Here is a 17,769-nt window from a genome sequence, read left to right as displayed (position 1 = left end):
GTTTTATCATTATAAGGTTGATTCTCATTATAAGGTGTCCATCTACATAGTATTACTGTATAAAGTCACGGCTTTACATGAGACAGGTTCGTGACCTAGCATTCTTTTTAAGACTTCTCAGAGCAAGGCCTTGGAGTCAAGTAAATGGGCTTAAATTGCAGCAAGGGAGGTTTAAGTAGGACATTAGGAAAGAGCCCAGTGGCTCTTACTACATTTAAAATGCAGAGCTGCAGTGCAGGTGGATATGGAGCCGGCATGAGCCAAGGTCTGCTCATTCCTGGCTGGAGTTGGCTCCTGGAGCTACCCCTGCTGCAACTCTGCATGGTGGCAGTTGTCGACTAATTGTATATTCAATACAAATTGTATTGATTATATGATTAGCCAGATAATAGCATTTTAACATTGGGACACTGGTTAGCCTTAAAACTTTAATATATATTCTTACTTTGTTACTAACTCTGTGAAGAGACAGGACTATGTAGCACTTTAAAGACTAACAAGATGGTTTATTAGATGAAGAGCTTTCGTGGGCCAGACCCACTTCCTCAGATCAAATAGTGGAAGAAAATAGTCACACCCATATATACCAAAGGATACAATTTAAAAAAAAGTGAACACATATGAAAAGGACAAATCACATTTCAGAACAGAAGGGGGATGCGGGGAGGGGAGGAAGGTAAATGTCTGTGAGCTAATGGTATCACCAATTATCACCTCTAATACCATTAGCTCACAGACATTTACCTTTCCCCACCTCTAATATCATTAACTCACAGACATTTACCTTCCTCCCCCCCCCCCCCCCGCATCCTCCTTCTGTTCTGAAATGTGATTTGTCCTTTTCATATGTGTTCACTTTTTTTTTTAATTGTATCGTTTGGTATATATGGTTGTGACTATTTTCTTCCACTATTTGACCTGAGGAAGTGGGTCTGGCCCACAAAAGCTCATCATCTAATAAATCATCTTGTTAGTCTTTAAAGTGCTACATAGTCCTGTATTTTGTTTCAGCTACACCAGACTAACACGGCTACATTTCTATCTCTGTGAAGAGAGAGAGAGATCCCATCAGGACTCCTGATCTCTGTCTCAACTGTGAACGGAAGTGGGGTCTAGTGGGTTGCAGTAGGAGGCAGATACATTTCAGCTCTATATAAGAACATGAAAATGGCCATACTGGGTCAGACCAATGGTCCCTCTAGCCCTGGATCCTGTCTTCCAACAGTGGCCAATGTCAGGTGCTTCAGGAAGAATAAACAAAAGAGGCAATCATCATGATCCATCCACTGTCACCTATTTTGTTTGTTTGAAATCTGCTGCCTATATATTTAATTGGGTCATCTTCTTGCCACACCATTCATGATTTTCTAGACCTCTAACATACCTCCCACCCTTTAGTCATTTCTTTTCCAAACTAAAAAGTCCCAATCTCGTTAATCTCTCCTCATATGGAAGTGGTTCCTTGCACCCCTAATAATTTCTGTTGCCCTTTATGTACCTTTCAGATGGGGTGACCAGATCTGCATATAGTATTCAAGATGTGGGCATATAATGACTTTATATATAGTGGTAAGTAATATGGTATTTTGTCTTGGGCAACACAAGGGCAGATGGATTTCAGTGTTGATAATTGCAAAGTAATGGATATGGAAAATATAATGCTCACTATAGATATACAAATGATGGGATGAAAAATAGCTGTTAACACTCAAGAAAGATCTTGGAATCGTTGTGGATAGTTCCCTGTTCAGTGTGCAGTGGCAGTGAAACTAACAAGCTAGCACAATATTGGAAATCATTAGCAAAGGAACAGATAATACTGCTGTTAAACTTCTCATACGTGTTCTTGAAAAAAGGGTAAACAGTGACTAATCCAAAGCTGACTGCAAAGAGTTACAAAGGGATTCTCACAAAACTGCATGATGGGACCAAATGCACATTCCAGCAGCACAACATTCATTCATACACTTCCCTCTCCCGCCCCCGTCTTTTAAATGGTGTATCTGCCAATGTTTTCATGGTGATATAATGATCCTTCCATTATTTGAATGCCCAGCCTTTTGCTCTTCTTAATCACCCTGCCTCCCTCTTTTTATAACAAACTCCCTGCCACAAAAACAAAGCTGCAAGCAGCTCAAACTCTGTTGAATTTAAGAACTGTCTTTGGAGTGAGGAGATGGACTTTAAGCAGACCTCAAGTATGAAATTCAGAGGTTCAAACTTGGGAAGGGAGATTAGTGGCCTCCTAATCTCCCCATAAATTGCATCTTTGTTTCCACTCTATTTATTTTTAGCTTCATAAAATGTTGTCTGTCTTGTAACTGTGATGGGGCAGCTATGTGAAGTTTTTTTATTAAATTGATAACATTTTACTGTAATTTTTGTAAAAACAATAGAGCATGCAAATTAAGTTGAAAATAGGAATGTGTCAAGCAATTTTGTTTTTTTCTAATGGCTGCTATATTAGACTGTGTTCTCTTAATGATATGAATTAAGATGCTGAAAGACTGAACACGTAATAGTATAAAGTAACATTTTATTTTATTGAAAATCACCATAAAGAAACCTTCTCCGTTTTGTTACCTCTTTTACTTGTAGCCTTCTATTTCTGTCTGGGTTTTTGCAATCATTTGTTCATTTCAGAAAGACCTTTACCAGGAATCCAATTAATTTTGGAAAATAAATTATTTTAGAGGTTTCATTCACATGTAATGTTTTTTAAAAAATCCTTCCAGAAGTTACAATATTTTTATGAAGTAATAGTTCTCCAAGTTAGCATATTTCTGTACTTGCAGTTCACTCATTATTGCCTCTACCTCCATCCATTCCTCTCCAATAAATAAATAAATAAATAAATACAAAAAAAGATTATTGTAAATTTTGGCACACACTTGCAGTGGCATCACTTGCTTAGAAGTTACATACTTTGGATTTCCTCAGTTTGTGATATGCTGAAATGTCTTTCAGATGTTTTTAATCATGAAAAAATTCAGGAAACCACAGTAATCCATAATAAAACTTCCTTTCCCTTTTTAAAAAAAATAGCCAATAAATTAGTCTACTGTATCTTATCAAAATGCCACATTTGTCTATGACTGAACCTTAAACAAAAGGTCAGGCATTTACTTAGACAGCTAGATTGGGTAGAGAGAAAGCAGGCTTAACTAAGTGTACTTTCAGTTCCTGTTTCCAATTGAGACTCTTCTCTGGCTGGAGCCAAGCCCACACTGAAAGCTCATTGGTCCGAGATGCTTCAACTTCCTACACAAACAAAGATCTCTGCTGTTTTTTTAAGTTGAAAGACGCAGTCTGTTGTTATGGTGTGTTTGGATTCAGGACAGAGGGACAGTATTTTAGTTGCTGATATGAAGTGCTGACGTTGTGCTGCATGAAGAAGTTTTCATTTATAAATGTTGGACTAATGCCCAGACTGCTATGGTAGAATCTGGAAGAAAATACAATAAGGAGAAGAACGTCAGACCAATTTGCAGGAACATATATGTGGAGAAAAAAGGCTTTATCAAAAGACACTTTGCAAACAGTGAAAGAACTAGATAATGGACAATAGTTATGAATCTTTAAAAACCTATCCTGAGTCATCCCTTATTATCCATGCAGGTAACTATGTTCTTCATAATTAAGTAAAGAATACCTGACTGTATCTACCATAGCCTGTATTTATATCAGCGGAGGAGAAGAGGGCAGGGAAGGAGGAAACATAATGAAGCTTTACAATTTCAGTGCCTGTTGTTTCAAGTTTAATGTTTTTCTCTTTTAATATTGTTATGAAAAACAGAATATTGGAGAAAGGGATGGTTATAGAAATGTTTGTCTAAAGTGCTTATTAAATATTGAATACAAATGTATTATTAGTTCATAGCTCTAGCAAAGGTAGGATGTTTTGGGTCTGTCCCCCAAAGAGACAATGCTGTGTCTGGGTACAAGGTACTCTGAGTGCGCCACAAGCCCATATTCTGCAAGGTAAAGGTATAAGAAACAAAGTGCATATTTTTGGTATGAGATGGATATGTGACTTCCTCCACCTCCCACTCAAAGTAGAGCTTAGGTTGTCATGGAAAATGTATCCCGTTAATATCTGTGAAAGCGTGAGTGAGTTCTAGGTCCCTGACTGCTTAGAGTACTCCTTGGTTGTTGAAAGTGACATTGTCCAAAAAATGAAAGGAAAGAAGGGAAATGATGGAAAACAAAACTCCAGTTTTGATCTTCCAGAGTTGTTAAATACAGCATGGCTGTGTCTAAACTGGCCAGTTTTTCCGGAAAATCAGCCGCTTTTCCGGAAAAACTTGCCAGCTGTCTACACTGGCCGCTTGAATTTCCGCAAAAGCACTGACTTCCTACTGTAAGAAATCAGTGCTTTTTGTGGAAATACTATGCTGCTCCCATTCGGGCAAAAGTCCTTTTTGTGCAAAACTTTTGCGCAAAAGTGCCAGTGTAGACAGCCGAGATTTGTTTTGTGCAAAAAAGCCCCAATGGCGAAAATGGCGATCGGGGCTTTTTTGCGCAAAAGCAAGTCTAGATTGGCCACGGACGCTTTTCCGCAAAAAGGGCTTTTGCGGAAAAGCGTCTGTGCCAATCTAGATGCTCTTTTCCAAAAATGCTTTTAACAGAAAACTTTTCCGGAATTATGCCAGTCTAGACATAGCCCATAAGTTGTAACAATGGTAGATGAATGCTCTGGGATGGTGGGCCAGATTTTCAGTTGGTATAAATATGTGTAATTGCGCTAAGCTGACTTAACATCAGCTGAAAACCTGTCCTATATCTTTTAAAATTTGCCTTGACTATTATTAAATACAACAACAGCAATAAAGAAAATTCAACATGCATATATCTTAAAATGCAGGGCAAAAACAAAGATAGAGAGCCAGGCATTGCATCTACCTACACCTCATCCAACCCCATTGACTCTTCTGAGGTTGAACAGCATGGAATTTGGCCCACAGTGTATATCTTTCTGTCATATCTGCAACAGCTGTTTGAGGTCACTGGACATGAGTCAAAACTCTGGAGACAAGTTAGGCAGGTAATAGATACCAACTGACATTAATACATTTTTTTGCTTGGCTTTTAAAAATAATAGCTTTGAGGCTAGTATTGCTGTCAAAATAGGAAAAACTAACCCGGTATATACAGACTTAATTTAAAAAATGCAGATAACATTTTGTAGGATTGTGTTGCCATTCAAGAGTGATCTTGGCAGGGTGGTGACAGGACACAAGGGGAAAGGAGAGAACAACTGGCTGCACCTGCTTTCTAGATACCTCCATCATTAGTTATCACTAAATTAAACATCACAGATGAAAGCTGCAAATCATTCTTTTGAACAGAGGTGAAATGCTACAGGTAGAAGACTAATGGGGTAAAAAGTGAACCAGGTTTACTGCGTGAGTAAAAACCCATCCACCATCTTTCCAGGATCCCAGAGCACTTTTTTTAAGCTGTTTTATTTGTTGACTGATCCTACGTTTTTTGCAGATACTACTAATAGAAGCTTAAAGCTAAGTTAGGACAGTGAGATGGAGCCTATAGGTGAATATGAACACACACAGTACCAGAGCACTAATGTGCTGCATTGAGTTTATATGGTGTTACTCTTTACCTCACCTTTGTCCTTAAGACAGGCAAACTTTAGAACTTCCTAACTTGGTACTTAGGCTATTTCAGATGAGGTGGCTGTGAGGACCACTGAGAAAGAAAGTAGCTGAGATTAATAAACATCCAGAAATGCCTCTCTGGAAAGCAATATATTTTATGTAATTGTTTAATATTAACATTTGCTAAGCACCCATCCTGTGTTTAGTGTGATACAGATGAGTATGCGGCGTAGACAGAAACTTGGTTTCTGCTCTTAGAAATGTACAGTCTAAACAGCAAGGGTTTGTAATGCCAACAGCTCCAGCCGATCGAGAATTGGCCTGACATAGAGGAAACTCTGGATGGCGTAGAGCCAGAATTATCCCCTCCAGTACAGTGGGCAAGTGTGACTGGAAGAGACAGGAGTGCACAGGTGCTTTTGCTAGTTCTAGTTTCTTGAAGTGAAAGCAAAAGAAAGCAACTTCAGTGTCTCTGTAACGTGCTACAGGGCTGAACTGGGCCTACAACATGTGGTGCAATATTGCCAATCCCTCATGTTTAGAGCTAAAAAAACAAACCCATGAAGCAGGTTTAAAAACAATGAGATTAGAAAAACAGTATTTTTGTTTTTTTCCCAATTCTCTTCAATTTGTATTTGATCACTTCTGAGTCTTAAGTTCAACCCTAATTATACTCTCAAAAGGCTGTTTGCCACTTGGTGCTAACTGCAGACTGCTCGTATCCTTTCCTACCTCATGGGTATAGGGACCTGCTTTCTTGCTATCTTAATAAGATAGGCAACTGCCTATCTCGTATATTCCCTCCACAGTCCTTTACCTAACCCTGGCCGGTATTCATATGTCCTTCTAATTTACTTACACTTCTCCTCTTGCGTCCCATCACATTCTCCTTCTTTGCCATGCCACTTTCCCAGGGATCTTCTCAACCTGCTTCCTGCTCCACTGAATCTGCATCCTGTTCCCCATAGTCTGGACTCAGTCTCCTGTTTTCTTTCCTAAATATCTCCTATCTTTCTTCATCCTCAGTCTCTTTCCCAACACTTTCACATTCTCCTGTCCTTTAGTTGGCCAGCTCTTCTTGCTAAATATGGGGCTGCCATCTTCCCTGATAGCAATTTAGTTTAAGTCCCAGTGGAAACAATGAGAGGTGGTAGTCATCTTTTTTGAGGGCAGCCTCATTTTCACCTGCGAAGGTCAAGAAGAAACAGAGGCTACTTTGCTGAAGAACACCTATTGCTTTATTTCTATTGACAGTAATGAGAGATAGCTGCCATCTTGTATAAGGGCAAAGATTCATGAAGTTGGAGGTAGAAATAAGAATATCATGAGATCCATTTAAAATAATCCCAAATATCCCAAGATTCCTGATGAAACTACTATCCTGTTCTAAGAAGAGTTCAGGAATCAAGCTCAGAGACAAAAATGCTACTTGTGGAAATAGGAGTGGGAAAGAATTCGTAGGATATCTGATGATTTGCTCGTCCATCAGGGAATATGTATTTGTTCACTAATGTATTTTATGAATATTGTACAGGTTATTCAGTATAGTACTTTGCTGATTATTCTCTGTTCAGAGTTTACTGTCTATGATTTGATAAAAAATTTGCTCTGGAATTGGGAGTGCTCTGAAACTACCAAACAAAAATTGGAAAAAATAAGCCTTTATTGAGACAATTATTCAAGTGACATAACTTGTTTTTCCTTTTTGCTTTTCATTTATATATTTAAAAAATATATACAAACAACTTCATTATCCCTTTTACATGGCAACGGAAAAACAAGCATGTAAGGAAAATATATACACAATTATAAAAGAAAGAAACTGATGTAACTTTCTATTAAATCTCATAATTTGCAAATTAATCCAATGGTTGAGCTAACATGATGGGCTAAATTCATCTTGTGTAATTCCATTGAATATATGCTAATGGGACATTATTGGCTTAAATTTGACCTAAAATGTAAGTGCGCTATGAAAGCTTATATAAAAGCTTAGGAAGGGTGAAATGTTTGTGGGTTTCAGTTCCAATGAAAGGTGCTGCTTTTAAACAAATACTGCCTTGCTAGAACTTCAATCTCTGGGCCACTGTGTGTGTTAAAAGTGAAACTGGCTACAAACAAAAGTGAAACTAAGGTTGTTTTTTGTTGTCTAGTCTCAGAGAAATGGCAAAAGTAAACAGAGCTTAAGTATCCCTATGTAAACTAGATTTTAAAAATCCATTCACTTAAAGTGAAGTTAGTAATGTACAGGAAGAGAGTCCGCCCATGTGCCCGCTCCTGATTATTCGTCCCTCAACTCAGTGGAAATGTAGATCTTCCTCTTTTGATGAGTGAACTTTACAGCCTTTTTTCAACTGATTAATATACATAGCTTTATCTTATTTATTGTGTCTTCCCCCACTTCTTTGTCAAATGACACACGGTTAAAGAAAGATTTATTTAAATTCTTCAGTGAAGTTCCCTTCTAATGCAAACCTTGAGTCTGCTTCCAGCATTATGATATGTGGTAACTCAATAGTCCTAAGATTTCTTTTCTTAATTCTTAAATGTTTCCCTTCCTTATTCCCTTGTGGGACAGGTGAGAAAAGCAATTGCCTCCAGTGCTTAATGCATCACAACTCAAAAACTCACTCCATCCTTGTAATTTAGAATCCCAGCTCAGCTGGTGGTTCCTGGATTTGAGACTTAGCATGTGAGTTCAGCACTTTTAAATCAATCACTCTGAACAGCATTTCTGTCAAAGAGAAACCTTTTTTTTTTTTACAAGACGGTTTTCTTTATTTTCACATGCGGAACCTGAGAAGTGAACGCTCTCATATATGTACCCAATATATGTAGAGAAAATATTGAATTCTATATAATTCTTTCCATTTATTTAAAGTGATTGTTCTATCAATCCAAGGAATATGCCAGTATTTCACTGGAACAGCAAATAGCTCTTTTTCATTTATTTGTGTCTCTGTATTGAAGAAAGCACTTCAGAATGTTTTAGTAATTAATAGACTGAGTGTATGGAGCATTGGCCTCTCTGCAGAACCAGTAGAGTTCAACTGTATACATTCCATTCAGATATTTACTAAATCTCTCTTTGCTCAAATGGATGGGGACTTTCCCAATGAAAGCTTATGCTCAAATAAATCTGTCAGGGTATGTCTACACTTGCACCCTTTTTCGAAAGAGGGATGCAAATGAAGACATTCTAAATTGCAAATGAAGCCGGGATTTAAATATCATTTGCATATTTGCATTATGGCGCTATTTTGAAATAACCTTAATTTCTCATACAATGACGTTTACCAGTTATATCGAAAGAAGGGTTTTCTCTCGAAATAAACATGTCTTAACAGCATCTGTTATTTTGAAATAGTGCTATTTCAAAATAGCGCCATAACACGAATATGCAAATGAAGCATGGGATATTTAAATCCCAGCTTCATTTGCAATTTCTAATATCATCATCTGCATCCCTCTCTCGAAAGAGGGTGCAAGTATAGGCATACCCTTTGTCTTTAAGGTGCCATAGGAATTCTCATTTTTGTAGATAGACTAACATGGCTACTCTCTGATACTTTAAAAAACTGAATCATGAATTGGATCATGTTATCATTTGGACTTAAAAAATCCACCTACTTACAAAAAAATGGTATGAAGTGATTCACTTTTGTCAACGGTCCTTTACAATAAAACTATTCTCCTTCTTCTTCCTTAATATCATGTTGCACCAACCTTAGTTGGTCCAAAAAAACGGATTGTGACTTGCTTCACACCTTGCCAATCATTTCCAGTTTTCTCCACAGTTATCTTTGGACCACCTGGGACTCTTCTCCCAAAGGCTCAGCACATATCAGATGGTGCCATCTTCTTCTGCTAGAGTGTGTCTAGACAGGAACTTTCTGTCTGAATAAGCTATGTAATTTGTGCTACGCAAATTGCGTAGCTTATTCCGAGTCTAGGTTGAAAGATCTTATTTTGAAATTTGGCGCTATTTCGGGAAATAATGAGCACATTTAAAGATGCAGCATTGCTATTTAGGGATACTTTCGGTATCCCAAAATAGAACCACAGTCTTGACATATACTCTTAGACTTATATTATCCAGAGAATTAAATTCAACTTTCTTACACTGTAGTGAGACAGAAACATTGAAGGATGTATGCAGAAAAAATTTGAATTATGAATTTTTAAATTTAATTATGTAGAGATAAAGCTTTTTATTTTCTTTATAGTTTAGTATTTAAATTAATAAATTCATCATGTCAAAATAAATATCATAAATGTTATGAACGTGAACTGGATCTAATATTTTAAAGATATATTGTGCCTGATTAACTTGGTTTACATATTTGTAGTACTGGTTATAAAAGATATAAGAAATACATGAAAGTGTGTTGTGGTAAAAAGATATTATTGGAATGATGGGGTGGTTGCTTTACTCACACCACGTAGAACTGGTTGAAAAATGAAGACATATTTTCATGAAAAGCTTTGAAATTTCAAAATTGTTTTCATTCTAACGTGTTCAAAATTGATAAAAAAATTTAAAAACAAAAAGCAGACTCTGAAATGGCAATTGCTCACTTATTATTTGGCCAGGTGACAATGGCTGCTCCCTGGAGCAAATGATTTGGAGCAGTGCTGAGCTGCTGGAGCTGAACATTGTTTGAGGAAAGGGAGCTGTGCAGGGACCCAGGATACCCTTGTGATCACCCCCCTCCACAAGTATAGAGAGCTGCACTGGGGGCTAGCTGCCCTCAAAACGCTACTCTCATATCAGATGGAAGTACTGCAAATGTAACACTCTGATGCCTGGGGAATTAAGGGTATGTCTACACTACAAAGTTAATTCGAACTAACAGATGAATTAACTTTGATAAGCCCCGGGTCCTTAAAGGGGTAGACTCTGGCCAGACGGCACTTTGCAGAAACAGCCCTGCCAGCAGTCTCTGCCCCTGACCCAGTGGCCGCAGGATGAGCCAGGCAGCCAGTGGCAGTGACGTGTCCCCCGCCCAGTCCCCCAGCACGCAGGAGCCAGCCAGGGGACGTAGATGGTGCGCGGCCTCCTGGACTAGTGCGGAGGTCATGGACCTCATTGAGGTTTGGGGGCAGGCCCCCAATCTCCATGAACTCCGCACTAGGAGGAACGTGGCTGTCTATGGCCGCATAGCAGCCGCCATGGCCCGAAAGGGACACAGGCGCACCCAGGAGCAGGTGCACCTGAAAGTCAAGCAGCTGCGTCAGGCGTACGCCAGGGCCACCAGGGGTGGCGCCACAGCAGGGGCTGCCACCTGCCCCTACTTCCCTGCCCTCAACCGACTCTTGGGGGGCGGGGCGGTCCATGCCAGCCCGGGGGACAGCGAGCCGGGACCGGAGGGCCCTGACCTGGGCGCACCGGAGGGACCACCGCCAGCTGTTCCAGCAGGGTCGTCCAGGGAGACCGTACCGGGTAAGTAGTTTGAATTAAGTAGTTTGGGGGGGGGAGGGGGGAAGGACACCAGAGACCACACGCGTGGGCCATGCCTTCCACGGATCACGCAGACACCTGTGCACGTGCGAGCACGTGCCATGCCACCCTTGGGCAGGTGGCTCCAGCTGCGTGACACCCAGGGGCCATGGCCCAATAGGCACATGCTTGTGCAAAGAGACCTGACATGCTCCCAACCCCGGGGCGGGACCCAGCAGGATGCTTTCCCTTCACATGTCCCCTCTACACGGAGGCAGGGGACATCTCCCACTCCCCCCCCCCCCCCGCTGCCCCGGCCACACTATACATGGCACAGGGACATAGGTGCGGTCTTGGGGCAGCTCCCAGTCCCGGGGAGAGCCAGACATCCTGACCATGGCTTCTGTACAAGCACAGCGGCTCTGACGGTGCAGGACACGGTCACCCTCACGTTGCAAGGTGGGAGAGAGGTCTGGGCATCATCCTCTGCGTCCCCAGGGAGAACTGACCACTTCTCTTCTTTCTCTACAGCTGCACCAGCTGCTCGTGCAGGGCACACCACCCCACCCGGGACATGCTCCCGCACCCACGGCCTGCTCCGGACCGCCAGCACGGAGTACAGCACGGGCAGGAGTACTGGGACCAGCACCTGGGGGCCCTGCGAGCCATGCATCGCACAGTGGAGGCCTGGATGCGGGCAGACCTCCAGCTCCGCTAGGAGCAGCTGGCTGAGGTCCGAGGGCTGAGCACAAACCTGCAGGTCCTGCTGCAGAGCATGGTTCCCCGTGCCAGTCCTGCGCCTGCTGCCCCCCCAACTGCTGTCCCTCCTCCCACTCCTGCCCCCTCCCACTTCTTCCTCCTCAACCCCCACACCCTCTTCCTCAATGTCCACACCCCCCACCTCAACCTCTGCACCCTCCACCCCATCCCCCCGGGGATGCCGAGGCCCCCTCCCTCGCCGTGCTGGGAGGCGCTTGGCCCGGCGAGACCCCCACCCTGATCCCTGAGTTTCCCCACCCCCTCCTTTCCCTTGCTTCCCCCTTCCAGCTCCCTCCTCCCAGTTTTCCCCCTCCCCTCTCCCACTCTCTCTCTTCCCCTCTCCCACCTCCTTTTCCCAGTCTCCCCGAGTTTTGTGGAATAAAGACAGTTTCTATTTCTGAACACGTGTCCTTTATTTTGTACATCAGGAAGGGGGGCTAGGGAGGGGTAAGTGGAAGGAGGTGATGGAGGAATGGGGTATGAGCCCCCAATGGGGAGGACTGGGGTGGCTCTGCGGGCTCCTCGGGGTGGAAGCTCTCCTGCAGCCCCCCAATTGACCCCCCCCCCCCCCCCGGATGGCAGCCTGCGGCAAGTGCAGCCGGGCTGATGGCTGAGTGCTGTGATGTGCCGAGTGTGGGCACTGAGCGCACTCCAAGCCAGGACTGCTTTGCAAGCGGGGCACCCCTGAGAACTGTCTGTCCGGGGTGGGGTCGGGTCCCTTTAAGCACAGCCCTCGGCTAGCCTGAGACAGCAGCTCCACGCTCTAAGTCCTCATTTGATGCCCTGCCGGCACTGCTTCCGGCCATCCTTAACCTTAGTTCAGGGTCCACTCAGTGTGGACATGCTAGTTCGAATTAGCAAAACGCTAATTCGAACTAGTTTTTAAGTCTAGATGCGCTAATTCGAATTAGCTTAACTAAGTTAGTTCGAATTAGTGCTGTAGTGTAGACATACCCTTAGTGAGTACACAACCATTGCTTTCCTTTCACTGGTTCACTATCACTAGTGAAACTGACAGTACACAAAGTCTTCAAGTGTAAATAGAGCCTAGTGCTTGTCTTCCCTTACTTTTAGAATTCCCTGTAGTGGTACATTACAGACAGGCTGTCTTTCTACCTCCAGCAGTCCAGAAGCTGAATCCTGAAACTGACTTCTTGAGCCCTTCTAAAAGCAGATTTCCAAGAGCACCTGCTTTACCATGTTGACTGATGTTGAAAGCAGCATATTCCAGGCAGGAGGGAAGAAGGGGGCCAAAAAAAGAAATGTGTAGTCAAAGTCAGGTATCTGAAGGTTGAAAGTTAGCACATGTAGGAGGACTTTGCAGTTTTAATAACTGAGAGGAAAAGTATTTAAAACAGAGCTCTTGAATGACTGGGCTAGGTGCAGAAGAATGTTTTTCCCCAGTTGGGCCTCTTACCATATGTACAATATTACCATAACTGTTTTGTACTATAAATGAATGATTTATGTAGTGATTTATCCATTCTTCCATGACTCTATGACCAATATCTATTATCAGCTCATATTCAGCCCTTTTACAATGGCAATATATGTAACTTTGTATGCTGCTGCACTACTTGCTTTTAAGCATAAGATACTATAGGGTGTGCATTATTGGCCACTAGCGCTTCCCTTCATGTATTCAAGTCTGGAGACAAAGCACACGTACCTGTCGTAGGAGCATGATTTAGGCCAGTCATAGGGTACTGAGGCACTGTGTATTCTGACATAGCTATTCCATGTCTTGACAGCACGCCTGTTATTTCAAAATATTTTTTGAAATAACGGGCACACTATTCCGATGTCCCTGTAAATCTTGTTCCACGAGGATTAAGGGACATTTTGGAATAGCGGTTTATTGTGTAGACAGTGTCAAATTATGAAATAAGCTATTTTGAAATACACTCGAAATAAGCTATGCAAATTGTGTAGCTTATTTCGAGGTAAGGGTGCAGTGTAGGTGCACTCATAGGTACCCAAAGTCATTGTGTATTATTTATTGTGATAATTGAGTGAACATTGTTGATTTTAATATGTTTTTAAATTAAATGTAAATAAATTAAGTTTGTTCTGTATTTATCAAAATAATCTTGTTTCCGAAAAAGTAGGCAAGATGAGGATAGCGGGTGCAGTTTTAAACCCCTTTCAAATGCTATAGGTTTTTGCCTAAATAGGTTGCCAAAATCCTGTTTCATTTCTTGCTTTCATTGCTGGTGCTGCTTTGAAGTCTAGTCCTATTCTCTTGTTGGCTGTGGCCCAGTGGCCACTCGCAATACAGCTTCTCTAGCAAATGGGCCATTTTGAACTTTCATTTTTCTTAAAATAATTGGGGGTGGGGGAGAGACTCAAGAGACTGCTGATTTAAAAAAACAGTCATGATTCCAAATTCAGACCATTTTTGTTGGAAACCCAAGATTATTCGCCCTCCCCTCCTCCCCCATTTGATAACTGTTTGGTTTGGTGGTCTTTATGAAATGTGTTGGTAGTGTCAATCCAATTCCTATTAGACTGAATTGACGTGGAAAACAAACTACCCCCTCTCCACAATAGATTGCCCCTCTGTGAGGGTTTTAGGTACACTTCTGGTATAGTTTGAGGAAGTTTGCTCTGAAGCAGCACATACTTGTACTGTTCCATGGATAACAGAGAATTCATTATGCAGGGTGGCCAGTTCAACAGTAAATTCAGTTACAGGAAGGGAAAAGCGGGTCTAGAGTGTTTAATACTCCCAATGTATTTTTTAATAGAAACTGAAAGATCAAAACAGCTCAGCTGCCAGTGAACTGAGATAAAAATGGCATTTGGGCAGACAGACTTCAAAATGTGCTTCTCCTGCTTTTTTATTTCTTCAGTGGTTTAGACCCGATGGGCACATCCACTGCAATTTTTCTAATAGTTGAGCTGTGTTTTCTTTTTCAGGCTCTTTAAAAATGAGAGAGAGAGAGAGAGAGAGAGAGAGATGAGGAGTAATAAGTGCATCTGATTTGTCCTTTGTAATAAGTTAGGAAAGATCCCAAAAGCCCACTTGCCCAAAGAAGTCTGTTCAAAGTGGTGGGTGGAAGACACTAAAGAATGATTCTATGCAGAAAGATACAGCAGTGATCCAAGGCATTATTAGAAGATAATTGAGTAGCCTTAACATGAATAAAATATACTTACCAGTTTTTCCTAGTAATCATGCATCTGCTGTATTATTACAGTGAAATAAAATACCATATTTTATTTATTTATGTGGAAACCATAGACCCCCTGTTGGCATTATGTTCCCCTGGGGTCTTCAGGGTGAGGATAGCCTGTGCTGTTGAAGATACTATCTTAACTTCCACCCAGTACTGCAGCAGCATCTCGGTGGATCTGCAGGATTTCACCATTATGCAGTCGGAAGAGGCAGAACAGGGACTGGGCTCTTCTGGAGTCTTCTAATGATAAAAACTCTGAAAGTTAACGCACCCTACATTGTCACTTGGTAAATGGAACCTCTTGTAGGGGGTCCCATAGGCAGCAGAGGCTGATTAGTTGCTTGCAGTGTGACTCCAATATAGGTATACAAAGGTAAGGGCTACTGGATCCAGTGCAGAGGCATAGGACTTCTGTGTAGATGTCTCTATCTCTGGCTATGTCTAGACTGCAGGCTTCTTTTGGAAGAAGCTTTTCCAGAAAAGATCTTCCAGAAAAACTTCTTTCGAAAGAAAACATCCACATAGCAAAAGCGCATCAAAAAAGCAATCTGCTTTTTCGAAAGATAGGGTATGTCTAGTCTACATGGCTCCGTCGACGGAGCCATGTAGATGAGTTTACTAGACATAGCAAAATGAAGCGGCGATTTAAATAATCGCCGCTTCATTTACATCAAAATGGCTGCTGCGCTGTGCTGACGATCAGGCAGAGCGGGGCAGTCTAGACGCGCCACGGTCGACAAGGGAAGCCTTTGTCGACCGCTCTGGTAAACCTCATTTCACGTGGCATGCCTTTCACGAGGCATACCGGAGCGGTCGACAAAGGCTTCCCTTGTTGACTGCGGTGCGTCTAGACTGCCCCGCTGTGCCGATCAGCTGAGCGTTGGCACAGCGCGGCAGCCATTTTGATGTAAATGAAGTGGTGATTATTTAAATCGCCGCTTCATTTAGCTATGTCTAGTAAACTCATCTACATGGCTCCGTCGACGGAGCCATGTAGTCTAGACATACCCATAGTGTCCACATTGATAGGACGCTATCGTGCATTTAAGTTGTGATTACTGTGGATGGAGGGGCCACCAGGGCACCTGTGCTTTTTCCTGGAGTTCTCTCCTTCTGGAAAAAAAACCCTTTTCCCCATTCACACATGCCTTTTTCTGAAAGAGCTCTTTTGAAAAAAGGCTTCTTCTTCATAGAAAGAGGTTTACCGCTGCCAGAAAACCCTGTGCATTCTTTAGACTTTCTGTTGAAAGGATGCAATTGCAGTGTGGACGTAAGTGTAGTTTTCAGAATTTTTTCAGAAACTTGGCAAGTTTCTTCTTCCCTTTTGTAGGTTATTCCCATGTGGGGGAGTCCTAAAATGGCACCAGTGGTCATCAGTTTAAAGTTTTTTTTTTTCACGGTTCTACAGAAAATTTTCCATGTATAGTAATGTGAATTTGAGTTGGAAGAAAATAGATTTAAAACAGTGAAGATATCCTAAACAATTCTGTCTTGTTTTATTACTGGCATCTGGATATAAAAGGGCATAATTTAAGTGCTAGATCTAACTTACATTTTTGATGCATTTTATTTTACATGCTTACCCCAATAATCACCTTTCATGCTGCACCCCATTCCAGACTTATGTGTACCATATGATACTGTATGTCTTATCTTGATCCCAGATGGTCTTAATTTTATTTCTGATGCTTACAAGTGCTTTGTGTTAGCTCACTGTACATGTTAAACATAGGATCCTAGGAAAACGTCATTGGTGGACACATGCTGCAGGTTGGACCTCCTTGGTCCTGGTCCTGGTCCACCCTTGGGACCTGAGTGACCCTGAATGAGGGATTTTTCTGGACCAGGAGAGGTCATTTCTCTCTCCCTCCCGCCCTCCCCCGGCTGCTGCCCTGCCCCCCCAACCAGGCTTCCTGGTTTCTCCCCCATCTGAGCTGATGTCTCCTCCTCCCCGCACCCCAGCTGAGCCACGTGCCAGGCTTTCCAGCTCCTGCCCCCCCCCCCCCCAGCCCAGTGTTGGATTCCTGGCTCCCTCACCCCTGCGCAGTGCACTGGTACTCTCTGATCCTGGAGCATCACTGGTCCTTCTGGACCACAGATGTTGCTGACAAGAGAGTTCCAGTTTATAGAGGTGCAACCTGTACTTATATGCTCATAGTTTATTCCACATTTAAAACTGCTGTGTTAGCAGGCATCCGAACCACAAATACACCTTTGCAATCTGCTGATTGGGGGGTGGGGATTAAAGGGGTCAGTTGCCATGGGACCCAGTGCTTCTAAATGGCACAGAGCCCTGGCCCCAGGCAGCTCTAAGGGCTGGGCGTGCCAGCCTGGTGTGCTTGGGTGGCACGTAAGGCTGGTTGCCCTCAGCCCCACCTCTTCTGGAAGCATGGAGCTAGGCCCCTCCCCACCTGACCCAGGGCCCCGTTGTGGCTCTCAGCTCCTGTGAGTACAGTTGAAAATTTGTGGTGATGTTGTTTTTAAGTGAAGCCTACAGGAAAAGTGACAGCTGCCAATGTTTCTCAGTCCAAGTTAGTCTATAGGAAGTGGCAGAAAGAGGACTCTGAGTGGCTCCATGTGGGACTCTGAGTGGCTCCATGTGGAACTGGTGCTGTTTTATTAGTCCTCCTGCAAACTGAGATGGTCATAGGCGTCCCGCAGTAAATAGTCAGTGTCCGTTTCCATCCATGCCTTCCCAGAGGCTATAAACGTAGGCGGAAGAGATGCTTCTGGGGATGTCATGTCTGGTGTCTGAGCCCTTGGTAGGGTGTGGGCA

General features: G+C 42.6%; 1 protein-coding gene across 4 annotated transcripts in view; it reads left to right on the top strand.

Moving 5' to 3' along the window:
• The first annotated feature begins 3,198 nt into the window (after positions 1-3,198).
• LOC102444672 (uncharacterized) overlaps positions 3,199-17,769 on the top strand; it is a 208,223-nt gene continuing 193,652 nt past the window's right edge. For 2 of the 4 annotated variants that reach the window (XR_012905948.1, XM_075936411.1), the window contains exon 1: positions 3,199-3,618. Coding sequence is in view for 2 of the 4 variants with exons in the window: in XM_075936411.1 (XP_075792526.1) it covers positions 3,558-3,618 (61 nt within the window). In the remaining 2 variants the exon portion in view is untranslated. Of the gene's footprint in view, positions 3,619-4,864; positions 5,045-17,769 lie in introns of all 4 variants that reach the window. The other 2 variants (XM_075936410.1, XM_006120245.4) reach the window with 2 other exon arrangements.

This window comes from Pelodiscus sinensis, chromosome 9, assembly GCF_049634645.1.
Source record: "Pelodiscus sinensis isolate JC-2024 chromosome 9, ASM4963464v1, whole genome shotgun sequence".
Classification (NCBI taxonomy): Eukaryota; Metazoa; Chordata; order Testudines; family Trionychidae; genus Pelodiscus; species Pelodiscus sinensis.
The sequence above is the reverse complement of the archived record's forward strand: the minus strand, read 5'-3'. Positions and strand labels throughout refer to the sequence as shown.